Below are 28,000 nucleotides of genomic sequence, written 5' to 3' on the forward strand. Positions count from 1 at the left end.
TTGAGGACATTTCGTTCGTCTGTTAAGTATATACATACGATATAGATATATATACTCAACTTGCGAAGGGCAGTTTTCATCTCGTTTCCTCAACTTTTATTCACTACGATACGAAGGGTTGTCAAGGCGCTTGCAGTTACACGTTTGGCGTGTTAATTTCTCCGACCGTCATCGAGCATGGTGAAGAAAGAAATTCGTGGTGTGTGGAAAAATATTAAAATATAAATTTTATCCCTAGGAAAATTGGCGAATTCACGTTTTCTGATTTAAAAAACGAACGCAGTAATTACAACACCAGGCAAATCGCGATTTCGATACTTGTCAAAGGAGACCGAAGCTGTTCCCTCAAATTCTTCGTGGAATATGAAGAATTCGAGGTAATATTTGTGTGGGTGAGACGATGCGGTCTGTGGTTCGAGTTTTCTCTGGTTGAAATATACACGTCCCAAGAGCCTGGGAACCGACTGCTTCGTGTATCGCAAGCTTGAACACGGCGGAAAACTTCTTTTCTTTACTCAAGCAGCTGCCGTGAGTTTCTCCATTGTACGAAAGGAGCGATTCGAAAAGCCAGGTGCACCGTTTGCCTTGGAAAATACTTTCTTCGCCGTCGTCGTCTTCTCCCTCTGCGAGTCAAGAGCCACTTCATCACGATGCTTCTTCCGATCTTCGTCGAGTGTCTAGTTGCCACGTTAGCTTCAAGCTATTGTAAACAGCTGCTTCGCTATAAGTTCTAAATATTCCGCAATTTATTCCTCTCCGTATGGCTTCGGAAATTCTGTCAACATTTTTTTGCGAATTATATTCAGGGAGCTTGTTGAAACGAAATTTGAATTTTGCACTTATGGTGGATCGCAGGAATCGTATCAGCGCCAATTGCACAGTTCGATTAGCAGTTACAATATATTTAAGTATATTTTTATATTCATATGCTTGCGTCAATGGGTTTGTGGGAACAAATAATATTCTAATTAAAAGTTCTACACTGCTGCTGCTGCCGCTGACAGCGCTGCGAGAACACGACGGAAGATGAAACCAATATCATATCTGCAATGAGATTAAAATCGCTTTGAAATTGAACGTACAAATTACGATCGAACAGTGTCACGGACATCGGAAATTTATCTTGATTACTCTTCTCACGGTCAATTCTTTGCACTCTTTTCGTCTGCGGCCTGGTTTCCATATTTTTCCAATACTCATTTCGGAATATGATATATTTCGATTTCACACGTGGTTTTCCATTCTATGTATAATATAGGTACTGCACACATCCGTATTTATACGATTCTTCGTGTATTTTCTGTTTTTTGCACAAATCGAATAAATTTTGATGTCGCATTGATCAAAGCACGCTGCAGGGCTTTGTTCAAAATGCACCGAAAAGAGGAGCTTCTGCTCGTGACCCAATAAACTCCACGAGTCTGATTTGAATCAGGTTGTTTTTCCGCCACCGTTATGCTCGCAGGATCATCGAAGTAAATATCGTATAAAATTTGAATGAAATTGAATGAAAAAGAGGAATAAAAGTCCTGATAATAAACCGACCAATTTGCATTTTTATGGCCAAGAATGTCAAAGAGCATAAGCTACTTCCTGTGTTCACGATGAAAAAAAAACCAAGTTTTCACTTTATTACCACGAAGTTTCCGGGACCTCTTTCGAAGTGGGTCAGAAATTATCGGCTACAAAAATCAGTGCGTTTCGCTCTTCGCTTAATTATCACGATTGACGTCCGACCTACCGGCGCCATGAGTATACCCAGAAATTCAGCCGAAAAAATGAACCTTTTGCCCTCGGATGTAGAACATATTTGAATTAATTCCCATACACACAACGGATCAGCCTTATCTCAAGCCTAACTGATACGATAAGTCTGCATGGATCATTGCCACCCTGGTCTGATATCGTTCGATGGGATTAGTCGAATCCTGCGCATATTATCACTCGCAGTCTCGATGATCGCTGATCGCTGATTGTGATTGCTGACCGAAATTACGGACGGAAGTTGATCGTATTTAATTCACGGCTGCAGCTTGGATCGGTTTCATCTGCAAACAACCACGTCGCGTTATCAAGGACGACTCGAAGTCCGAAGAGGTTTTGCAGACAAGGTCGGTAATAATCCTGTAAACGACCGATTAGGCAATCCTGCGGGAGTGGGCATAAACCGTGCTTGTATACCATGTCTACCTTGGGGTTTACGTCACGAGACGCGATATTCCGTAAAGACTTGTATGGATTTGTAGTGGCCGAACCAGTCGGTGACAGGATTAGACACCATACAGTGACGTCAACGTCAACTGCAGCTTATGAGAGCCTGCAGACTAGCTATCAATAAACTATCGCCAGATCAAGCGAACGCGCGTCTTGATCTTTTTCACTCAATTTCTCCATACATCGTCTGCAGAGGAATTTCTCCGGTGAATTTACCTCGACGGATCGATGTCAAGAGTGAATCCCGGGCGTGGATATCCAGCTATAAATTGCACGTGGGTGTCAGCTGCTTCCTCCTGGCAATCGGCCGGCAAACCCAGACGCGTTCAAGATCGCTGGATATGTTTATTCACGCGGATGAGATCGGAGCGCGAGTGCAATCTGCGATGCAACGATATTCCGGAACAGCATAAACCCCGACTCCGTACATTCCCGGGTCTACAATCTCGTCCCGCAGGATGCGAACGAGAAATTTGCTCACAAATTTCTGCCGGATGAATGCTCGTTCGAAGAACGTGGAACGTGCAATGGCCGGAGTTCAATTTGCGAAATATCTCGTGAAAAGGTGCAGGAATTCGCGGATATTATACACACCGAGAAGATTTTTTCGCGATCGAAACTTTAATTACAGCTAACGTATCCTTCGGTTTTACAATCCTTCTATGATTGTCTTCCGTTTTTGTGCACCTATCGGAGAGAAGCTGCAATTTCTTCTCAGGATCGGTTTACACGGAAAACGCGGATCTAATGAAACGCTTCGAACGGCACTTGAGACTGGGTATGAAATTGTTGCAGAACTTTTATAAAACGCGTGACGTGCTTCAAATTACGACCTCATAAATACTGCGCGTTGCTTCACTCTTGCTTTATTATAGGCGAGGATTATATTCATGGTGAGGGTTAAAGCGAGTCGAGAGAGGCAAAAGTAAAGCCGGCAACGAGCGACCTCCTCATCCTCTTACTTTTCTTCTAGTTGTTGTTTTTTTCCTTCTTTTTTCTTTTCTTTTCTTTTTTTTTTTTTACTCCACATTTAGACGGAGAAAAGTGCATTTGATCCGCTCGAGCCGAAGGTAAACTCACCCTGGGAAATGACGCTGCTTACGGGACAAAGTTCGCTGCTGCAGTCTCTTACTGCGACCGGCAATCCGAGTTATAATGAAATTTCTGCATAATTATATGAGCCTGGAGACAGTCGACTTATAACTCTGGCTTTAATTAGAATCCGTGAGTCACCCCGTCGCGCTCTGGGCTTAATTTACGTATCCTGGTGAATCTGAGGACTCAGAATAGTCTCATTACTTACTCTATGTACTTGGTTTTAAACGAAAAAAAATTCGGTTTCACCCTATAAATTTTCCACAATTGAATTCTAACGTGTTTGAATTTATTTCAATCGAATTACGGTGTACAGGCTTTTTGTTCACCTCAACACGTCGGGATTTTTGGTAATACCGAATCGGCTCAAAATTTTACTTTGGACCTTAATATAGTTCAATTCTCTGTGGTAACTCCTGAAAATCTGAAAAAATGTATATTTTTACCAGCAAAATTCCGTATAAAGACAAGAAATTTAATATTAATATTATTATTATTATTATTATTATTCTATTACAATGATTTATATTAATTAATCTTCTATGTTTGCTGCTCTATTTTTAAAGTATGAACGAGTCGTGAATGAATGTATTTACGTGCGGTATTCGTCCGTTCCCAGTTCTATTACCCAGTAAAGATTCTGCATCCAAGTATCCTAATCTTGAATAAACGGATAAGATAAATCAGATAAATCTAAATGTGTGCCTAATTTCCTTACCTAAAGCTATAACTGAATTTCAATTATCTTTCATTAACTTTGCCGTAAACAAATTAAAATATCGTTACACGATAGACTATCTGGTGTATGAACAAAGCGCGGGACGTATATGGAGCTGTAGTCAATTAATTTTGTGGTAAACGCGACGTTCAGTTGTTGAGAAGCACGAGTAGATTGGCTGAGGGTTCTGTACAGTGCCCACCCAACTGCTGAAACAATCACTGAGCGATTTGCGTATTTCTCGACGAAGCAAGTTGGAGCGGAGATTTCGAAGAGAGACGGCAGACCCGCAATAGATTACAGACCAGGAACCGTAGTTAAACACTGATTGCAATTTGGTAAAACAAAGGCGCGGCTGCGGTGGTATTCCGTTACTTATGTAGCAGCTAAACAAGGCCTCCCTTTGTTAACCCTACTTAACTAGACGCAAAGCCGATCCGCGAATTTTCAATAGTTGAGAAACTCAAACAGGCTGAATTTGCTGGGTATTAGAGGAGTCGAAAGCTCCTCGCCAATTAGGAAGTACCCGGGGATATTCTACACAGCGATTGAAGCGCGAATTTAATGTACACCAACTCTTTTTGGATTATGTTCACACCCTTAAACTGCAAGAGAGCTTTTGTAACTAACGTATATTGTAATATCATTAATTACAGGACACCTGGCTGGTGTCATTCTCGAACCGGTGTTATAAACAACTTCGAACATTGTTCTACGTCGTATACCTAATCTCTTTGTTCCTGGATACAGGATATTAAATTATGGCTTTAATATAATTGCGGTGATCGCACAATGTACTTCAACGAAGCGTGGGGAGGGTTGTTTAAAAGATTTACGGTAAACGTGTGCAAGTATTTCTCAAATACAATTTTCAAATATTTAAGATTTTTTCGAAGGGGGATATTGTACGTTGCAAAGTGTGAAAACGGGGAAAAATCCAGTCTGCTGTTCACCCCCTGAGAATGAAAATGTTCGGGGCGAGTTGCGAGGATCGTTGAAAAGCTGAAGTCGCTTCTTACATTATGTACGTAGATTTGCTTTGTCTTCCAGGATCAGTACAATTCCACAACGGAGCAGGTGACGGCCTGCCGATTCCTGCCTCAGTTCAACTGGCCGATGTTCCAAGTGACGTTCTTCCTGACCAGCTACATCATCCCCTTGACCCTAATCTGCGGCCTCTACGTCTGCATGCTGCTCAGGCTCTGGAAAGGAGCTCACGTCAGCGCCGAAAGCAGACGCGGCAAAAGACGAGTCACCAGGCTCGTTTTGGTCGTCGTTGGAGTTTTCGCAATCTGCTGGTGTCCCATTCAGGTGAGAAATATAATTCCTAAATAGTTTCTCGACGAAGAGTGAATTCTTCCATAAGGGATGATTAACTCCATCCGCAATCGCTAGGGTTGTACCCCCTACCGTTTCACTTGGTTGGAACAACGACGCAAGACTAGAGAATGAAATGGAAAAGTTTACACGAGTCGATATACCACTTTATATCTATATGTGTATTTTATCATGGTCGCAATTTCAGCTGCGGTGAAAAGAAAAGTTCAGTGTATATAATACAAGTTGACGGCGTGAAAGAAAACGCGTCAAACTGAAAACTGCCTCTCAAGGGTGAAAAAAGTGGAAGAAAAAACGCGAGAAAAGAACCGCGGGGCGTCTGCAGACAGAACGAGCGAAAGTATCGATTACTCACTTCGTAAATCATGCGGGAAAGAATTGTTTCCACTTTTTCTTTTTCATTTATATTTCAAGCCATATTCGATACACGCTAAGGCTTGTGATGTAACTGTTATCATTACTTGGTAAGAGTTAGCCCGAATTCAGGGATAACCTGAAAGGTATTACTTAACTTCTAAATCAAAGGTACTTTCATTAGTGAAGTCGTAATCACTTCGTCTAATCTCCAATTTTGGCCAACCTTCTGCTTTCTTATTTAAAATTCTCCGCATTTGCATGTATTCGTAATTATAATTACAGAAAAGGGCGCGGCGCGAGTCACGCAAGCTTAATGAATTACAGCTAGATGATATCGCATTTCTGTATATTATTAAATAACCAATCTATCTTCGAGAGTATTATTTTACCAAAGTAACACGTTACTTGACAGATCAGTGGTGCTGAAATGTACGTTATTCTCGATGTTATTCGAGCAATCGACATCCCAAAATCAATTAAACGGATATTCCTTTCTCTCAGTGACTCTGGTAGAATGAAAATTGGTTTTAAAAATATGACCTGCAACCTACTGATTAATTCTTATGCTGACTATCGTTTTTAGTAATTCGATTACGGGACGTTTAGTCGTTCAATTGGCGGGTCGCAGTTATAAATTGGGTTTGCAAACAAGTTCATTACACAATTTTCCATTTGTACCGCAATATTGACGTTTCATTCGCGATATTGAGTTTACCCCGAGCTGACGGCTCGTGAAACGTGCTCTATTCACCTGTTGACCACTGGGGAATACTGTTCATTTGTAGGTAAGCAGGCAGCATTGCGAATCAGATGAGAGCGCATCAATCCCCCCACGTTGAAGTTTTTAGCCTGAGTCCTTGGCATACAGGATAATTGAAAACGTGATATTTAATCATGGCTCCATGCATCGATTGATTACGATTATTATTTACATTCGATAATTGCAGATGCGTTACTCGATTAAACAGAGGCTTGCACTACACACGCGCATATACAATTATTCCTGATATTATAGATATGCACGCGTAACTGTATAACAGTCATGCAGATGCTCATTGATATTTGCATCTAATAGCTGTTTCATACTGCGAGTAATAAATCACCGCGATAAACAATCCGTTGTCTAGGTTATCGTAATACGTGAACACGTTATACGACTTGCAGGGATTTTTCATACATCGCAAAACTTCCCAGACAGTTACGTTATATAAGCTTTATTGCGATTATTTCTACGAGGGGAAAGAGTGAAAGGTAATAAAAACGAATAAAGAAAAAACCGCCTACGACTTGAGTCGAGTTTTTGCGCAGCTAACGACAAGGAGAAAAACATTCTTGGGAATGATATTCAAAGTATAGAATACACGATACATTTGTTGCACTGAATTTTAGATCCGAAAACTGTCTTGCAAAAGACTCGGTTTCTTTCGAAAGCTTCTGTTAATTGGATCGCGATTTATCCAATTTCGCACGAACTTGCAATTGCAGATGATCCTGGTGATAAAGTCCCTGGATCTTTATCCGATGTCGGCAGCCGCAGTTATGGTCCAGATAGTTAGCCACGTCCTGGCCTACACGAACAGCTGCGTCAACCCGATCCTCTACGCATTTCTCAGCGATAACTTTCGCAAAGCATTCCGCAAGGTTATCTACTGCAGACCTCGCCCCGATCCTCATCATCGCCTCGGAGGACCGTCGACGAAAACAACCCGAGCAGCCAGCACGGGTGACATACTATAGGTGAGTGAATTCGATAGTTATTATAATTTTCCATTAAGTCGACTGACGTTTTCGGTTAAAGACGAAATTTCGTCATTGAAATTCGTGAAAGAACTAGATGGGTTCTATATTCGATCATTTGATGTTTGAATATAATTGAAACAGTGCTAAATTTCGAAGTTAATACACCGTGAAATTGGCGAGCTGTCCGTCCAAATTTCCAGACATACGATCTTTTATTCTTGAAACTTATTTCTTTTTTCTTTTATTTTTCATTTTTTCTTTCTTCACCTTTCTTCTTTACGTAAAATAGGGTGGCTCTGTTCTGGAAGAGAAGAGTCGTTCGTTTTTGACGAGGGTATAACTGTAGGGTTCTCGGCTAGCCTACGGCGAGGCTGTACGAGATTTTGATTAAAGCAATCGTTGCTGAGCGAGTCACGTTCTCGAGCAAGTATCACCGGAGGTTTCCTACTGTCGGACAAAACCAACGGTAAAAAAGGGGCGAAAAATAAGGGAAAAGAAAATGCAGAGCACAGTTATACCCCGGACCGAACAGCTGCAGGGACGGATAAAACATCCGTAAGCTCCCAGACGATTTAAATCCGAAGTTAAAAGCGCTTCGATTCGCTTCGTCGTTTGAGTCTGGCCGACATTATAAGTGCGGAAATGTTTACGCCGATCAAAATTAGATCTCTAGGTTTCTCGCTGGTTTAATCGACGGCCACCGTGAGACGGTTAATTAATGCGTGAGTCGAGCTTCATCGCTTGCCGATTATTTTCTTTTTCACATTGAAGGTCCGTCTTTCAAGCCGACCGGCAGACAACGTATATATACGATTTCGTTTGTTTGAATAGTTTTCACTCCGTGTGGGTACGGCTTGATTCATTTCGATTTGTTCGTGTATTTTCAATCTTCGAAAGTTGTAGATTTATGAGCTGCGGTGTGATATATATACCCTTTTGATAATCTTGAATCTGGATCGTTCAATCCAATGTCGAAGAATTTTTTTAAACAAAATCGATGACTGATTTACTTGGACAAAACATTCTTCGATATTCTCTCTCTTTTTTTTTATGAGTAAACCTGTTGTACAAAATTGTTTACTATTTTTGAGCCCGTCGGTTGGTTTCGCGAAATACAAACAATTCGAAATCACGCAATTTCATCTTATTGACCTTAATGAAAACCTGCCGCTCCCTCGCTATATCAAAAATCAGGAACGTACATTCCCGCAATTAGAATCGGGAACTGGGTTTTACGTCAGGCTGATAAATTATCATTTTTGCTGGGAGTAAACCGAACCCATTTCTGCGCACTTATTCACGCAGCCTCTAGAAGAGTTTGAAAATTTATGCCACGAGATAAATCAAGTTCCGAAATCTGATTCAACGGGAATTGACCGCGAACTGGCTATAATTCGTCCAGCACGCGTATTTCATTCATAATTCTTACACCAGCGCCGATCTATAATATTTTTCTGTTCCCAAAAATATATTGCTCGTGACGAAATGGAAAAAGAAAATTTTTCCGCCTAGATAGATACCCACTTGCATAGATCCTCGTCTCGAACGAATCGTAAAAATGAAAGTGCATTCCTTTCGAAAGTTTTAATCGGTCAGGATTCACCTGAAAATATGAATTATCTCTCGATTTCTCTCCTCTGGCTCTTGGAGATCGTCTGGAATTTTTCACTCAATAATTCTCTACGGGCCGGAAATACTTTCAAGATTCCCCAAGCATGTAATCTACTATACATAATATACTGCGACTCTCATATAGCAGGGGATGAGCTTTCGGTGAACACCCTTTTACAGAGTATGTCAATCGGATTTTACCCCGAGATCAGCCTTGTGTTTAAGTAGATCCTGTAGCAAAGGTGCGATAATATCGTATACTAGATCGATACTGAATATTAATCATACAGGGGCGTTGAAATTATTGGAAAGTACTCAATACAAGCAGCAGCAGCAGCAGCAGCAGCAGCTTCATTTCAATATCAGTTTACATTTTAATATCGCCATTTTACGATCGTATATTATAGTCGCGTTATTTTTCTATCCTTCACGATCAATGCCCGTGTGTTATAAGCTTATACGTCTATACTTATAGCCTTATTACACAACTTTCAGGCTGATATTGACGTGAAAAATGCGTTATAACGTTACCGAAGCGGCTTGCCTGGTTATACTTGCTAATTTCACCCCTTTCAGAATTCGAATTTTGCACCATGTCAGCTCAGGCTGTTACTCGTGTATAATGGCTTCCACCTTTCCGTAGTTTGAAAATTTCACCCACGAAAGTTTGCTTGCCAGCCGGAAATCTTGCGGAAAATTATAACGTTCGCCGTTATTGCATCGTTAGAATTACTATTCCTGAAGAAAAATGCCAATCTTTTTTACCAGGAACAGTTCACTATGGTATACGAATACCCTCAAGTGTTCAGTATTGGTTTTTTTATTACAAAAATTTGATTTCTTCAATATAAAATCGCGAAGCCAAAACAGAGAGAGAGAGAGTTCGTAAATTTGATATAAAATTGATTGATTCTGAGAAGGAATATATTGAAATGTGAGAGAAGTGAGACGTGATTTTTTTTCCAGAAAGCGACAAGATTGACTGGGCGCGACAAAAATTTTTCTTAGATACACTTTTCACCTTTTCATATCCCATACTCAGCGGGAAACATCGTCTGCGAAGTAAATTGAATCGTGAAAGAGATATTCCACGTTTCAAATACACACATACATCGGTGGCCTCAACCCCGTGCGATTTCTGGCCTGAAGCTGCACGTGCGAAAATGAGACGGTGCCTTATAAAAATATTCGCGATAAATTCACGCGGGCTTGTATGTAGGGAATAAAAAAAAATATATATATTATATCTAGCAGAGGATGAATTGCGGCCGCTCAGTACCCGCTATTTTGAGCATGTGAATGCGAACGCAAAACGAGGTGAAACTTTTCTCGTATATATTACTCAGTGTGTTCATTTCTCAGTCCTGATCTCGGGCGAATTTTTTCGCGATTAATCAGTCTGGCGGGATCTCAACTTTCCCGGTATATATACCTGGTAGAAATTAATGTACTGAAGATTGCAGTTTGCATCCCTGAAATAATATATAGGGGGTGAAGAAATTTTTTTGTGAAAATTGCGCTTCTTTTATTCCTCCGTTTCGCAAGCGAGGAAAAATCGCACCATATAACGAAACCGCTTAGGACCGATATTCCAAAGTACGCGCGGAATTATTATCATGGCTTGTATTCTGGGCTAACGGCAAACCGGCAAAAATCCCATACAGTATAATGTATGAAAGTATTATTATACGGGGAGCCGGAATATCGTAAAAAGCTTATACAGAATTGCCCAATTTACGATCATATACTTTATCCTAAATGCATAATTTTACGCTGGAGAAGCTCAGTTTACTGCAGAATCGTGCCTCGGATCATCTCGCGCATATCGAGACCTCAGCTTTCGAAGAGGGGTTGAAACTTTCGAGAGTTGGCTATGGCTGAATGAACCCAATTTTAAGATTCACTCTCTGGATCGAGGCGCGTGAAATACGAAAAGAAGTGGCCGTTAAAAAGTCGAGGAATTGAATATTCGCATCCCAATTTATCCATTGAGTGATTTGAAAATTATGCGAATCCGATGTAGGCAGTTTGTGGGAACTCAAAAGCCTTGATTCAATACAAATTTACGGTCGAAATTACGCGACTACTGATCCTTTCTTATAACCTTTGTGGCAAAAACTTTCCTTCGGAGGTGGAGAAAAGAAAAAATTAACTTCAGGAGGTTGAAAAATTAGATTTCCAAGGCGATTTCTCCTTGAATTTAAAGTCGATCTGGATGGAGATATTGGTCAGGGTCTCGTGGGTGCGGGTTGCGTATAAATGAAGTCTGTCTGGTTCACCTTAATTCGAATTCATTGAGACTTCGGCGGTTAAATGCTGTTCGGGATGTTCAATGTATGCGGCTTCGATCCCCCGGGATGAAAGCCAGCTTCTTATGTAGCTTGTGAAGCAAACTCGTTTAGAGATAATTGACGCCGATCTCTCTCGTTTTATTGCCCTTCGTGTAATATTCACGGCATGTTAAAAAAATTGTGATGTTTTTTCCGACGATTCAACCCTCGACTCACTTGCCTGAGAGTAATCAACTTCTTTTTACCATTTTAATTTTCCGGTCAACGCGGTCTTTCCTTCGTCTTCGGTACTTCGAGTTCATTCACGGAAAAATTGTGCAGTGAAATTCTTCTTTAATATTATGATTTGAAAATTGAAAAATAAATAACTTCGCATTCGGTGTTTACGGGTCTTTCCGCTGGTTTAATTCCGTTTTAAAACCGCCATCATTTCGCTGCAGCGAAAAAAACCGGAACCGTTTACTCGGTTCACTGCAAGTTTAAACAAATGTTCTTCTTAATTTTGGTGTCACTCAAGCTGTTGTTGCACCAATTAACCACCGACTTGCGGTATTCACATCCCTGTTTCACGTGCCACGTATAAACTGGGAAACCGGGAACAGTGGCTGTCAGTGAAACGAAGTTCACTTCGAATTCGAATAGTTAAACCCTAGTTCCCGATTCACCGTTGCGCGTCTTGACGACGGTTTTAACGCCCCGACGTATTCCGTTTTCCCATCGCACACCCGCGTAGAGAAACGTAACTTCGTTTTACCCCCGCAGTGATTTTGGTCTCTGTTCTTCCCTTCCACCCATTTTTCTCGCCTTTATACATATTTTCCCTCCTTTTTCACCCCCATTCGTTTTTTCCCTCTTGTCACCAAAGAAGACACGCTGTCAAGCGACTGGGTGAGTTCCTTCTTCTTATTCTTACAAACCATCCCGCTGTTGGGTTGCAGGGGAGAAAATATCACCCCGCGAGGAAATATTTCACGGTCGTCATTGTCTGTTACAGCTGACGAGATGTAGAGACGAAACGAAGCGGAGATCGATCGATAATGAACGTACCACCGATCGTTACCTATCTTCGCGATAACCGACTTATGTAACGATGTAAATAATAATTATATATATTTCACTTTCGATGTCAAACTTTTCACCCTGTACATTGGCAGATGAGATATTTTATAACTATACGTAAAAAATTGTAACTATTTCGTCAACAGCATCTGCGGTAATGGTGTAAAGTTTGCAACAATTGTGGTGAGATTATTATATCTGAATTATATTATCTAGTCCAATTATGGTGGATTAGACTGCAAAGTAATTCTGGCGAAATAGTTATTATAATCGAGGTGAAATGTACGATTCTTTTTTCTCGTGCAGATACGTTAGGTGTCGGTTGCTGAGTCGTGAAATACGGAATGTCAATGGCAAATTCCGAAGTCGATCATCGATAAAATTCTCCCCCTCCTTCACTAACTTGTGGGGGGGGGGGGGGGGGGGGGGGAATATTCGTTTTCTGTCAGATGCACGTGAGATGAGTGATCCTGTACACTTTGTTTGTCAAAATAATCTACCGTTGAAAGAGAACTAATGTCGTTTCGGGTTGTTTTAAAAATAATTTTGATATTTTTATTTGAATGAATCGTAATTTAACAAACAATCAAAAATCTATGAAATTGACTGTTTTTTCTTCATTCAAAGACTCACGATCAGTCGGATTCAAACGTATGAATTTGGATTCATTGAGATTTGAATAAAAACGCGTTAATAGAATTTTACTTTTAATGAAAGGAATTCGATAAAGATTTCAATGCAGTATCGTGCTAAGTACCGAAATCATCAGTTTTTGTAAATCTGAAATTTTTTAAATAATACCCAAAAAGGAGAGAAGAGAATTTTTTCTAGTTTCCGAGTTAAACTACGGAGGTTTTATCGCTAAAGTTGTTTCCCAGCAAGACAGAGTTAATTCAAGGTTAAATTCACTGAGAGCAGTCTCATGTTCTGAAGTATCAAATCGATGAAGCCTTCACCCTGTACAAACTGCTATTTACACGTAGTTTAACACGCGAACGGTGTAAAGAAAAGTTTTCTAAAGAAAATTTTGAAAGCCCTGAGACCCCCGTCAGATAAGAATTTACGTATTATCGTTATACAATGAGTCGAAGTATATACGAAAGCTGGGATCCTATTAAAGCCTCATAATAATAATTTTTTCATCCACGATAGATAAAAATATTTGACGAGACGTGGAGCGTCCGTTGGACGTGAAATCAAGTTGTCAGTCAAGCTGAAGTCTGGACAGAGCTTTTAAGCTCAGGTGTAATTTGAGCGTTGTAGACCGGGAGAAAACAAACGTGCAGGAGAAAAAGTGAAGATAAATAAATGAATGAAACTCTGGTGAGACGCAAATGACAATGAGTTTTTTCCAACTTGTGTGAGTTGCCATTTCTCTCTCTCTCTCTCTCTCTCTCTCTCTCTCTCTCCGTTCAGGTTAATCACTCGGCCGGCGCCACCTCACCGTTTATTTCGCTTATCATTAGCGAGGACTCGGAATTAGGACAGCACCGTAAAGTTAATTAACGCGGGATAACCTAATATGAAAATTACTCGGTGAAGTTGGATTAGGGCAAAGCTTTGTCAATACTACCTTAGCACTTTCACATCCTTTCGACCGCAGCTAACCGGCTACATACCAGCCAATTAATGCTCGCCGAAACGAGTACACCACCACTCCTTTGTTCACTGTTTTTCATTCATCATTCATTTTTCGTCTTCACCCAACGCGCAACCAATTCGCATTCATTAATCTGGTATTCAGTTAAAACCCTCGCTCCGGAAACTTTCAGATCATCAAGAATTCCTCGCTCATGCGGCTCATCCTCAAACGAGACGAATCTCACGTCGCGGCCGGGTCTTTGGAAGAATCCTTTCAAATATTGATGAAGTGTGATTCGAGTTACGTCGATTCCGTTGGATGGTACGAAGGCGTAAATTGTTGTCGCCAAAGAGGTTCTTTCAACCAATTCTGAGAAGTCTTTGCACCTGCTTCGAGTGGCGAACTCTTTCGCGACAATAAAAAAAAAAAAAAAAAAAAAAAAAAAAAAACAACAAACGAAAGAGAAATAATAGACTTTCGGAATGTTCGGGATAAAATCGTCAGCCTGAAAGACATCGCCTCGAAAAAGCTTCGCTCCATCTTTCTTTACCTGTCTCGCAGACTCAAGTCGTTACATGAGATAACTCGTATATACGAGATTAAATTTTTGCGAATGACGCGGGTACGAATCCAAGATCATTTCATTAGCTGCCAAGGATCCTTCGGTGCCGGTTGTATCGAACAGGCAGCAGCAAGCAGACGTTCTTCGCATCGGAACTTGGGAAACGCGGAGGTTGAGCTGAATTCAATATCGTGTAAAGTTTGGATAATTAATTGAAAGTCGGCCGAGCGTGACAAACACGTGACCGATTTTCCTGCTCTTTCTGTAGGTATAACCCGAGGCCTCCAGTCTCGGGAATGGTTCTAGTACAGAAACCTTCGTCACTGCCTACGTGATCCAGACCCAACCGGGTTTTCAGGTCGCCAGCTACCTACACTTAATCGTGATCTGGACACCGTTCGAGGTCCGGTTTATTCGCGACTCGTTTCAGCGGAGGGTTGAAACTGTTTCTCTCTATTGATTAATCGCCGTCTGTTTCCCTCCGGCGAGACGCATCTGCGTCTGTGAACTCTCAGACTGTAGCTTTACGCCTCTGAGAGGAGGAAAAAGTCTAATGGAAAGATCGTGTTCACGGTCAAGAATTTTTCCCAGGTATAAAGGGGCGAGCTACTCATCCTCTCAGTTACGACCGCAAACTTTTCGCCGATTCTTAACCGTGCCGGCGCGGCTCTTTGTTAGCTGTTAGACAGAACTTGAATAGCTCTTCTCTGCGCAAATGTGATAAAAGTCGTTACACTGATGAAAAAATTATCTAGATAGCTAAAATGCCCGCAGCACGTATACGATTCTTGAAAAATTATACATGGCCGAGAATTTAGAAACATTTCTAACAATAAATGCGATCGAACCAATCTTCCCGGGGCTTTATCAAACGTGAAATTTTTATGAATGTGCACAGGACGATCCCCGATGTATGATCACCATATTCACATGAAAGATTCACCATATTGGCTGCCGGATCAGGATTGGATTTGTCTTCCTTTTCCGGTCCATTCACCGAGACACACCGAATTGAAATTCAATTATTCACTATCCCGAGTTGTTCGCCTGCGGAAATTCCGTTGGCTAATTCATCCCGGGTAAAACATCCGGGCTGTATTCTCACCCCCTTGACGAGCAGCTCCCGACTTCTTTCTTTCATTCTTTCTTCCCGAGGGTGGCGGAATTTCTCCTGCTGACAATTTTCCGCGCGGTTTTATTGCCGGCAGTAAAAACTGACCCTGGTCAACTAATCTCACCTTATACAGCTTCCGTCCCTCAACCACTGATATCACTTCGCGGTGTTTGATCATCCCGCCATTCCAGCCACCGATTTGTGCCATTTTTTACGACGAACGATCGCTGTCACAGATTTTCTCATTTCAAAAAATTCATTTGAGACGCAGAGCGCGGTGTTTCAGCCGCAACATCAGAATGCTTTGAGGCTCGAATGCAACTATTCTCAGCCCTTTTAGCGGGAGCCCCAAAATCTCCAAGACTCTCCAATCCTTGCGGAATTTTGAGCGTTCTTCTCTGTCAAAGGTTGAAAAGGGCGAAAATTTTAACCACTGAAGAAGAATTTCACAAGAGCTTTCCGTCGCATCGTCTACGTGACTGAGTGGTGAGTTTATTCGATTTATAAATACTTTGCCCCGCAGTCCCTTCGGCAACAACTTATCTGTGGTCTTATTAACGCGCCCTACGTGATCCCTGGGTCCAACCAACGATATTTCGCACACCAAGAAGCAGCTCTTCGTTTCCACACGGCAATCACACACGTTACACGAGAGGCGAAAAGCTGTACGAGTTCTACTAATCAAAATTTATAGCCGATGGAATAGCGATAGGCAGGTATATATATATATTTTTTTTTTTTTTTGCAGAAAAAGAACGCGCTTCTCGCAGAATTTTACAAAAGGTTTTAACGTGGCGCCGATAGTACGTGACGTGCTTTTATTTATTGCGGTTTTCGACCCTCACGTGTTGCGTCGAAGCTTCGAACACGAGGTGACAGGGTCCTCGGTAAATCAAAACAGGGCCGATGAAGCTTGGGATCGGTTTTTTCCTTCTTTTTTTTTTACAAACGACTCTCGACACGCCCCTGAGTTAGGATTTAAATCCGGAATATTTTCCGGTCGGTCAAGGGGTGAATTTTGTCGTTTGATTTGGCTGGAAAATTTGATTTTAAAAAATTTGTTTGTCGGATTGAGTTTAACTTCGAAGTCACAATGACAGTAGATGGATACCGCTTACTCTGCAGAAAAATACGCGGCATTCGAGACGAACGACAATAGTTGAGTCACTTGCTTCTGATTACTTCAACGGAACGAAGCTTTTGTTCACGGAAAAATACACCCCAGGGTTATATCCAAATGCGTATGTATATCGTACGTGTACCATGGTTTGAATATAAATCGTGGCACTCCGCAAGCAGGTACTTTGAACTTTTCGCGACTATTTCTCCTCCGCCTAATATCACAATCTTTTGATCGAGTTAACTGATTTCAGTCTCAGGGATTCAGAGATTCGGAGATTAAGGTGAACGATATACTGTATATGTATATAAAATACATATATATATATATAGAGAGAGGTGAAATACTATTTGGTAAAGTATTGTATATTGCTTTCTTTCCCGCACCGAAACTTCTTCGATGAATGTTAAAGTTCGTCGAAAGTTCCTTTTTCCAAAGCCTGTAGGAGGAGCTCCCCGATATCGCGGAAACTTTCGATGAGTCAGAAAAGTTTTGCGCACCATCTTTCCGTAGGGCAAACTCCCCTCGAAGATTGCCAGGCGGAAATTTCAGTTACAACCGTCCGTTCGTGTTACTCTTCCCACTTCGCCACGTAACTTAAGTCGTGTGAATCAAGAGTCTTGATATCGCTGACCCCACATCCGCCAACCACTTTTACCAAACTACGAGCAGACTTCCGCTTCGTGACTTGGGGCCGAAAATCAGGCGGCGAATTTCGACTGACCGATCTCGCACGTATCAACGAGTTCATGAAGGATTCCCAAAAAGTTAGATGCATTTTTCTTTCTTTTTTTTTTCTTCAAGATATTCACTTCGTATCTTGAAAATGGAAATATATTCTAACAATTTATCCAGCGGATAAGAACCAAACGTACAAAAATTGAGAAAGAAGAAAAAAAATAAAAACAAGAAAAACAAATCGTAATCACGTTTCCCTGCGAAGTATAAATTTCATGTAAATTCCATGGAAAATACGTACCTATTGAAGGTATAATATACTTTTGCTCTAATAGCGTGCTTTAAAATTCATACTGGAGGCAGTTTCTGTTTTCGTAAATGGTTTTTGCCCCTTTTCTTTCACTTCTATCCTTCGGTTCCACCTTCCCGACTCCTTAACCGCGGCCGCTTATATTCCGCAAACATGAAACATACGGTGGTACCCAGATGTACATATAGGGGAGTGGAATATGTCGACGACCCGAAACGTACCGTGAATATCAGACGCTGAGGAAGAACCACAAGCCACAAACCACTGCCGGTGGTCAAAAAGCGACTCGCGGTCCTAATTACGCGACAGTAAAACCCTTGTATCTCCAACTATGGGGGGGTGAGAGCAGCCCGCGACGACGGTGGAAAATTTGGCCGATCAAAGTGGATCGAGCACGTCGGAATGTACTACGTGCCTGTATCCAAACGGAATGGCCGGCTGTTTCTTATACCCTTGGGATATTATCCTGAGCCTTCCGATCCCTTAATGGCTCTTTATGTCCTACCGATAGATTATCAGGGAACATATTTTTCGGATACTTTAGTTTTTGCAAGTTTGGATTTATACTAAATCGAAGGAGGGTAAAACCGTTTTCAAAAGTTGATGTTTGCACTGTGGAACACAGTTTGTATGGGAAATCAAAACTTTTAATGGGTTCAAAGCTTGAGGTATAATGTACGGAGTGGTTGAAGACTCTTCTTCAACCGGTCAAGATGATTGGAATTCGATAGTGATGTGTACATACAATATACATATATTTCACTTCGAAATACGAGTCGATTAATCAACTCCTACAAGTCGAGTTTTTTTTAACAATTTTCTATATAATACACTGCTCGACGGAATTCCTCGCGAATCATTGTCATTTGATGGTACACGTCTATGGATTTTCATTAGAATTAACAAGTATCGAATAGTTGATATTGCATTCCACTATCAAGTGAAAAATAACCGTTCAATGTGCCGTACAGATTTTCAATCCTAATTAATTCAGTCAAAAAGAGGATTTTTCGACGTTCTTGAATTGTTCACAGGATTTGTGACGTCATTTATATACATGCTTGAATTGGAATCTTTTATTCGTTACAAAAATTGGGTTTCGACTTGAATTATAGGCGATTAAATGTCAAAAGCACCGTAGATACTTTCTCGAACGAATGCAGCCGCCATTAAGAGATATAGTATCAACAATGAACTGCAATTACCACCGCTTCTCGCAGTTGGTAGTGCAAGTAGTGGAACTGCGGTTTGTACAAACTACAGCTCCCGTCTAAACAGGATCTAGGAACCTGAGCGTCGACCAACCCCTTCTCCTGGACCCGAGTTCAGGATCCAGTTTCCAGAACTCAAACTTCATTAATACCAGACCGTAAAAGCGACCCCGAATGGAGGTGGTGCCGACGCTTGTGAGCGCGGATCGTATAACGCGCATTGGATTTTCCGCGTTTCCACGCCGCACACATTACGGGAATTAAATGGGTTCTGGTTCGAATCGAGGCGAGGGAAGTGCGAGTGGAATTGGCGAACCGTGCAGACGCGAAACGAACTGCGGGACAATCGATATATCGGCATTATGCGGGAAATTGTATCACCTAATTGTGACGGTGGGCGACGTGTCCACTCGTCTATCCCCGACACGCCCCCAGATAAAACCACTTCGACATCTGCCCACTGCCTCCCGATAAACGGATCGCGATATCGCGTTATCGCTAAATACTTCGATCCATAATTGGTTGTAAATCAGATTTTGGCGTGTTCTCGTCCTATGCGCCTTATTCGCGGTGCTTGTATAAATTCTACGTCTGCGAAATGAGAGTGAAATTCGAAGGGTGGGGGTGACAGTGTTAAAAAATACCAGAAAGCACAAATTTCACACTGTCGAATTTCCAAAGAGGTGGAAATCTGTTTTATGGAAATTTTGAAATTTCGAAAGCTGGAATCGAGAATACAGAATCGTCGTAATATAATGGCTTTCCACATTTTGACTCGTCTGTTCCTCAACTTTCTATATTTGAAAAATGTTTGAAAACACATTTTCGCTTCTTCGAAAATTTGAAACATTTTCACCCGCACCCAAACGCGAGTTCAGTTTTCAATTTCACCTTCGCATTAACCCTCTGTACGTCTTTTTCACCTTCCTTTCATACCCAGCATCCACTAGAATAGCTTGCCTGATCGCGCCTCACTCTGCCCGAGTATACGGTTTATTACCACCGTATAGATCGGACTCGGATAATGTTGTTGGCGATCGTTTGCTAGATTTTACATTGCCAATAACCCGTTGAAACCCACCCAGGAACCCTCGTTTCGTCTTGGTCCTAGAGAAACTAATGCCATCCAGCCTCGATAGAATTCAATCATAAACCGAGGGGACGAAATTAAATTAAACGCTTTGACCACTGATAAACTCTCGGCAGATATGCATTTTCTCTCAACGACAAGTGACTAATTCGATCACGTGATCGTGACTCGGACCGATAATTTTGTCTAACTACCTTACTTTTCCCATAATATTATAATTGCAGAGTAAACATGAAGAAGTCTTAATTCGCTGATTAGAAGTAAAAGAATTTTAAACAACTCACCTGTTGATGTAATTGTTTTGCAAAAAGGCTAATATTTTTGTGCGAGAATGTTATTCTTTAGAGCTTTTTGACATCGTGAAATACAATCACGAGTCAAAGTACCGAGCTCCATGATCCTCGTCACTGTATATCGGTATTAATTAAATTTTACATAGCGACGCAATCGCACGTTTTCCATGTAAATTACATAGTTTCACGTGTACCGTCCAGATAATCATGTAGTCACGTTGCACCCCCGTCCGTAACCAGGCATTACACGAACATCAATCAGTCTGTACCTTCTACATAAATGAAAATTGGAAAGGGCGTTTGTGACATAGTGATATATACCCAGTATTTAAAAACAATTTTTCGATAAAATTTCAAGACTCGATGAAGAGAAAATAAACAAAAATTTTCGCTTAATCGTAGTACACCACGATTCCAAAATTCCTATCAAATAAAGAAATGATGAAAAATTTTGCCGCGGTGAATTCGGGTTCTGAATATTTTTAAATTGGTAAGCGGCTTTGTACGAGCGTTGAAATTTCATGTGAATTTATTTCACGAAACGAGAATAGCGAAGTAGACAGCATCGCTGAGGGTTTTTCACTGTGCACTGTGAACTTGGTGAAGAGCTTAACACAATGCCTGACAATCACTCGTGAGTATCGTTACCGCGTGGCCTTAGTATTAAACCTGCTACCCCTCGTCCTCGTATTATATCCGCAGAGGCAAAAATCGGAGAATTATAAAAAGCTCGTAAAGCCACACTGCGAGTATAAATTGAAGCAAGTTAATGACAAGCGACATAATTTATACCCTGATAGGATCGGGCGTAACGATCTGTTCTATTATTTCTCAGGCTATTATATTGTTACAAAGGGTAAAATCGCCCGTTTTGCCCCCCCCCCCCCCCCCCCCCCGCCTTTTCCACCACTTTCTGATCTAGTAGTCATCATAGAAAAAAGACATATAAGAGCTTTCGTATGTCACAAAGTGAATAAGGTTGCTGCGACGACGACTATTATTATAACAACAGACTTGTTTTTAACTTCTATCTAGAAACACGTATGGCCAATAAAAGCATTTTCTTTGCTTAAATTACGCTCAGCAAACCCTTCATTTTATTCCGTAATGCAAAGATCGTTACAATATTATACTTAACTTCTTTCCATTTTACTGATATTTCTTTCTATTTCGCAGAAAGCTCGTCACGAAAAATTTAATCGAACAAGATATTAAATAATTCATATTAAATTGGATAGATATATTTCCCTCTTTTTTTTCACAGTCTAACAGGTCTGTTTTGCAAAATTGTGAAATCTAGCTTGTGATTAATTGAATTTAAAACCGGTATATCTTTCCCAAAGTTGTCGGGCGAGCAGAAGGTTAAGTGGACTTTGGTGAGGGTTAATAATTCCCGAGAACGACAAACACGGTGAACGATGTCTCCGAAATTGTGCCTTTGGTAGGTACACAAGACTAGACGATTTTGCGCAAACAATGTTTGAGGCGCGTGTGTTTATCTCGTTAAATTCGGTGGGTAAACTCCGAGGGGTAGATTTATCCGATGGGCAAACAGCTGGTGATAAGGCGAGTGGGTGTTCGGCGGCGCCTCCGATTTTGCACGTTCGAAACAACCGCATTCGCGAGCCGAGATCGCGCACCTTTAGTTCGCGATTCCAGATCTTCCGATATTCGATGGGAGATAATCTCCGATATACCAGGTGGTGTACGTCCTGGTGATTCAAGGGGAGACGCCGTCCCTCCTTACAGTCTTGCGGAGCTCCCTGAGTCGTTCTGCCTGCGAGGCGAGTCGTAATAAAACCAACTTTTATTACGACTATTCTCTAACAAGTAAAGCGAGACTGTGAGTTTGCGAGATCTTTATTATCCGCGAACCAGATGCCGTCGTCGCAAAGTGTGCATTTTTATTCTCCAAGACAGACCACCCCGTCTTGTATCGTTATAAAAACGTATTTCGCAAAAATAATAATTCATAAATAAATAAATAAACAAGTAAACAAACAAACCTAGTACCTTGCAACAGTTAGAAAGGTTCATTGATAGAAAATTTCAATTTTTTTCCGAGATAATTGTGCATTTAGTATAATTCATAAAATTATTATATATTTGCGAGCGTGGATGATATCGTCAAAATGCGACTATAAAAAATACTGGAATTGCGAAGAAAAGATCGAATATCGCCTCTTTTAAAATGTCAATTTAATTGGTGAAATTTCAACCGAACTCAACGACTTTAACATGTTGAAAGATAACAAGGGTAGTTGTCTCCAGAAGACGCGGCAGTCTCTGCAGGGGGAACTTATGTAACGGTAATTGGTTGACTCCAGTTAACGAACTTTCATTACCTATCATTATAAGCTGCTGCAGTTGAAGTTGGTTATCGGTAAATCATTTGAACCCCTGCAGTCTTGCATCCCCGTCATCCAGGAATAATTTAATCGATTATAAATTGACGCTCGTGCACTGAAAGCTCGGCGTCGTTATTCCGCAGGTAAGGAAACGGTTTTTTAAAAGAAAAAAATCGAAAACATGTACACGTTTCGTACATAAATATCGCGCTTGAATGATCATCTCTCTGTTAAACTTAAACTTATTTTCGGAGTATGAAAAGAAGCTTTTGCTGTTGATCCTGTCGCGAAGCCTCATTGAATAATTTCAACTCGGCAATATATTGAAAGTTTGGGTTGATTGGATTAAAATCGAACTCTAGCGATGAGCAGCGGTTTCATTGTCAGTTGACCATAACGGTATACGGCTCATTGGAACAAGTTTTGAACTCGGAAATCCTTGAGGGAACTGTGAGTCGGGGAATAGAGATGAGGGCTTCACGGGAAAAGGCGATGTTTGTTAGCTTAACTCCGTTGCGCCGCTGGGTATCAGACGAAGGAGAAAGAACGAGGGAGAGAGAGAGAGAAGGAGGAGGGGGTGGGGGAGAGGGAGAAACCCCGTTTCCTTTCGAACGGAAAAATAAGCACGCGTGTCAGATCTTTCCCTGCAGGATGTTAGAAAAGGGAAGACAAGGAGTTTTCTTGTCAAGGATAAAAAAAAAAAAAAATGATATAAAATAAAATAACGGTACTAGCAGTTATAACAAAAGCAGGTCACCAATTTTCTCAACCTTTTTGTCTGACTCGTAGTCCTTTGAAATTGCCGAGAATATGTGATACCTCGTATCTCGAATCTCCTTTTATAGCACGCCGTTAACGACACCCCCGCTGGTCTGATTCCTTATGCATGTATAACTGGGCAAATAACAGGTCCCCAGAAATTGGTAGAGTTCTTCTACTTTGTTGGTAAAAGCCGGATTCGAATATATCTATGTATATCAATATAATATATAGCAATAAAAAATACGGCTTGAAAAAAATAAGTTTCCTGTTCACCGCGCGTCATCCAGAGATATGAAGTTTGACCTGGTTTGTATAGCTGGAATATTATGTAAAACAGTTTCCGACGAGCTTTTATACCTACATACATATGTATATATACATATATATTTCTTCACCCCGTATAATCTGATATCTAGACGATAGTCGGAGGAAACGATCATACGTGAATGTCCCAAACCAGGTTACGAAAAGGTGTCGGTATTAAAGGAAAAAGTGAATGATATGAATTTTTGTCAATGTTGTAAGGAAATAGATTTTTCAAGATATAAGAAATGAAAATAAACAATTATTTTTGGTTTCAGGTTAGAATGAAGCTAGGCAACAAATTGTTACACCGCAACGTGGATGTAAAGGTAACTGAGTTATAAAACATGATATATATTATATATATACATACATATATATATATATATATATATATATATATATATATATATATATATATATATATATATACGCAAGCGAAAATATTACAATGTGTTATGATAACCGTACATTAATTACAATTAATTGTTGTTATTCGAAGACAGAAAAAGTTAAGAAGAAAACGGAGAAAAACTGAAAAAATTGCACGCTTAGAAACACGAGATATTGTATATTTTAGCGAATATTGTAAGCTTTTACTGCGGTTATTCCACGCTCCGATTTGTGCAAAACAAAAGGAAAAAAGAAAAATCACAGTGTCATGAATTCGCATTGAGCTGGGAACAAAGCTATCTAGAAATGTATACGTGCAACGAAATATCACGAACACAAGAGGATTTATATTAGCCGTTACAAATTCGAGTAACCGATCCGATATAACTGACGTTTGAACAATGTTGCGAAAAGCGATCTAAAAAATTCACGAATCGTGAATCGGTGCTCGGTCAGTAGCTAGGGGATGAAACGAACGCTTTCCACTTTGTTGAGCCTAAATGAAATGGTTCTAAATAATTCGCGTATCTGTGAACGCATTCTACGCGATTAGCGAAACAGTATAAAAGCTCCTTTCACAAGACAGATGTGACAGTTAGGTGAAAAGTTCTTATCTCAAAGGTTTTTTCTCTGTGAAAGCCCGGAGAGCGTCGTTGAATCGATACGCGATGTATATGAGGGCGCGATTTCGCGAGCTTGCGAGCTTGCGAAGCATCGGTGAGACATATAAATATGTATGTGTGTTATACATAAAAAACGAGGCCCGTCATTAATTTTCACGTACAACTCAACCTCTCGGCGATAATATCGCACAATCGCAGCATTCAGACCGAATTATTGCGACACACAAGAGCCAATTTGCAACCAAAATAAGCTCGTCTGGGTTGGACCAAAGCCAAGCCGCCATTCCTCCCATACTCGATAACATTTTACGCAAAAAGGCGTCACGCCGTTTGTCCTCGTTCTTGCAGACAGATTCACGTATAAGAGGGTAGACATAAATAAAAACCACCCTTCCACAGATTATTTCTTGTGAAATTCAATCATTCGCCTCTCCGTCCTCGTATCAGAAAATTTCTTCACTCAAAGGTCACAAATATTTTTCAATAGAAATGAAAATCAATTTCATCCAAAAAACTGTCCTTAAATTCTTTATTAATACACCGTATGGCAACAGTGACTCTCAGAATTTCGAAAAACATTTGAAAAGCGAAAAATTCGAGTTATGAGACTTGGAATACGGCATACATGGTGTGTAATTCTCATGGGTCGGCAAAAGTTTCGTCGAGTCTTTCAATTTAATTTACTGGCAAATGTAAACTTTCTCAAATTCATGAAATGTGTCGACATTTTTTACGATCTAAACTTTCGAACAAAGTTTCTTCGGCAATTTCTTCATCGAAAGGGATGAAAATCCCTGAAGATTCATTATAGAACACACTTAACGGAGGCGAGTGACTTGTCATGAATTCATCAGCCAGGCAAGACCGCAGATGCAGGATTATCCTTTGTCTCGAGATCCTTTTGAGGTTTGTTGAAATTAGGAAAAGGGGGTTGGAGAGGGGGTGATGAGGAAGGGGGGGGGGGGGGGCGGACTTTCTTAATGCCTGTAACACGCCTTATCGCACTTTCGATCGTGACCTTAAACATCAAATAATATTTCAAACGCGGAAAAGAAACCGTCCATGATTCGACTTGTGAAAAAAATTCATTCAATTTTATTTTCAACTTTGAAAAACCACCCTCAGCTGATTTTTATTGGTTCACTGCGGTATCGATACGGTCGTCAGAACGCGAACTGCGATTTGTCTAATTCAACTGAAACCACTAACCTTGGCGCTTGGTACTTAGTGGAAATTTATTCCTTAATCAGGTTCAATTTATTGCCTAATTTCGTCGTGATCAAAGATGTCTGTGTTTCGTGCGAAAATCTCACGCTTCCAATTTGCTCAGAAATGGTCGTTCGCTTTTTATCGCGCTGGGCCGAAACCGTCGAGAACTTCAGTCTAATTGGATTGACGGGATTTCCTTAATTACGGAACGATTAAACTGATTCTTCATTCGCCGTAGCCGGGACAGCAGCTTTCTAATTTTGGCAACTATAAAACCGAATCGCGAGTCTCAGCCCGGCGTATAAAATCCCCCCCCCCCCCCCCCCCCCCAATCCACATTTCACTGACTTCGTTGTAATTGCGACGCCAGAGTGTAACGTGACTGGTCAATAGATCCAGCACCCCTGTGATCCACGGCACGAAAAATCGTTTGAATCTTTACTTTTGAACTCGATCGTGGGGCGAGCGAATTCCCGAATTCGCATCCTCGTGGAGACAATCACAGCAAAAACTTTGAATGGAAAAGAATAATTGCCCTGTTCAGTCAACCGACAGCGAATATAGCGCGAGGGTAGAACCCCGAGGTGCTAAATTCTCGTTCGAAGTGTATACAGGGTGAGAAAAAAGTATAGACACCCTTAGAAATATCGCGGGGCTGGGCGAAGAAAAAGAAATTATAACGGTTGAATATTAGGTCGTTTTTAACAAGAGATTCGTTGATGATCTTTGATTTAACCTTGAACCTCGTGTTCAAGATCATTTTTGGATCAACTTTCATTTTTCAAATGGAAACTTGTAATTTTTGGTGCCAGAATCGAAGAGAACGGGAAATTTTACAAACGTTTGATTTGAAAATCAACTTTCAAAAGGTAATCAGATCTTCCTGACCTAACCTGACAACTTCAAAGTGAAAAATCTTGCGTGAAACGCAGATCCTCAAAATTATCCGCTTATTGTTACCGGGCACACTTTTGACCTTTATTTAACTCATAGAGGTCGCGTTGACCTTGATATGTATTTGTGCGTAAAAATTTCCACCCTTTCCGATCTGGCACCAAAAACGGGGGTTCCTTTTTGACAATTCAAAATTCTCTTGTTAAAAATAACCCAAGATTTAACCTTGATAAATAATTTTTTCACCAAACCCCGCGCGATATCCAGGGGTTTTCATACTTTTTTCTCACCCTGTATGTATAAAATTCTCCGCATTTTTAGGCACTCGAGTTCACGTATACCTTGCAATTTCCGTAGCCCATCCCAAATCGATATTTCGTTTAATGTCGAATTTTTAAACTGTGAAAATCGGAAATTGAATAATTACTCAGGAGGGTTGACGGATAGCGTTGCGAATTTGGCAAAGTTGTAGCTGATCGAACCCTCGACTCCTAAACGCCATTGAATTTTTTATTCCTTGATTCGTGCCAATATCAAACAATAATTTGACGCTTTTCAATTTCACCTTTTCATTGTTTTCGATACTCTCTTTGTGACTCGCGCTCCCGCAAAGAAAACGGAAGGAAATAAACCTCGTCGTTTCGCGAGTGACGAATACGAGAATTACACTTTTCCTCGGCAAATTTTCAATAGCAAATATCTATGGTATCTCGCATCCCTGCAGTCCAAGAAACGAAGGATTCTGAAGTTGAGAGCAGAGAATTTCTCGATTAAGTGCATCGCATGCCGTTTCTATATCCTTGAGCACGTTTAATAATCTGCTCTGAAGAATTTTCCTCGAGTCAAGGTGAAAAACGACGAGGATAAAATTCTAATGATACATATATATATATATATATATATATATATATATATATATGGACACCGCCATCTTACCGAGTATGACAAATGTCCTGGTCGTAAAACCAGAGCGGTAGTTTCACCTCGGAATTTTAAGACACGCGAATGTGTCTTCTCGAGTCACTCGGTGACTTATCACACCTTCACCACCAACATTTTTATGCTTACTATACACCCTTTTGACG

At 40.7% G+C, this 28,000-nt stretch overlaps 1 protein-coding gene across 2 annotated transcripts in view; it reads left to right on the forward strand.

The window, feature by feature from the left end:
* Window positions 1-24,154, forward strand: part of LOC124405091 (allatostatin-A receptor) — a 29,049-nt gene extending 4,895 nt beyond the window's left edge. Inside the window, exons 3-5 of one of the 2 annotated variants that reach the window (XM_046879693.1) lie at window positions 5,060-5,338; window positions 7,208-7,459; window positions 24,075-24,154. In XM_046879693.1, the coding sequence (XP_046735649.1) occupies window positions 5,060-5,338; window positions 7,208-7,459 (531 nt within the window). In that variant the 3' untranslated portion in view covers window positions 24,075-24,154. The remainder of the gene's footprint in view (window positions 1-5,059; window positions 5,339-7,207; window positions 7,460-24,074) is intronic. The other variant, XM_046879694.1, reaches the window with a different exon arrangement.
* Window positions 24,155-28,000: the final 3,846 nt, after the last annotated feature.

The sequence above is a fragment of the Diprion similis genome, chromosome 4 (genome assembly GCF_021155765.1).
Source record: "Diprion similis isolate iyDipSimi1 chromosome 4, iyDipSimi1.1, whole genome shotgun sequence".
Classification (NCBI taxonomy): Eukaryota; Metazoa; Arthropoda; class Insecta; order Hymenoptera; family Diprionidae; genus Diprion; species Diprion similis.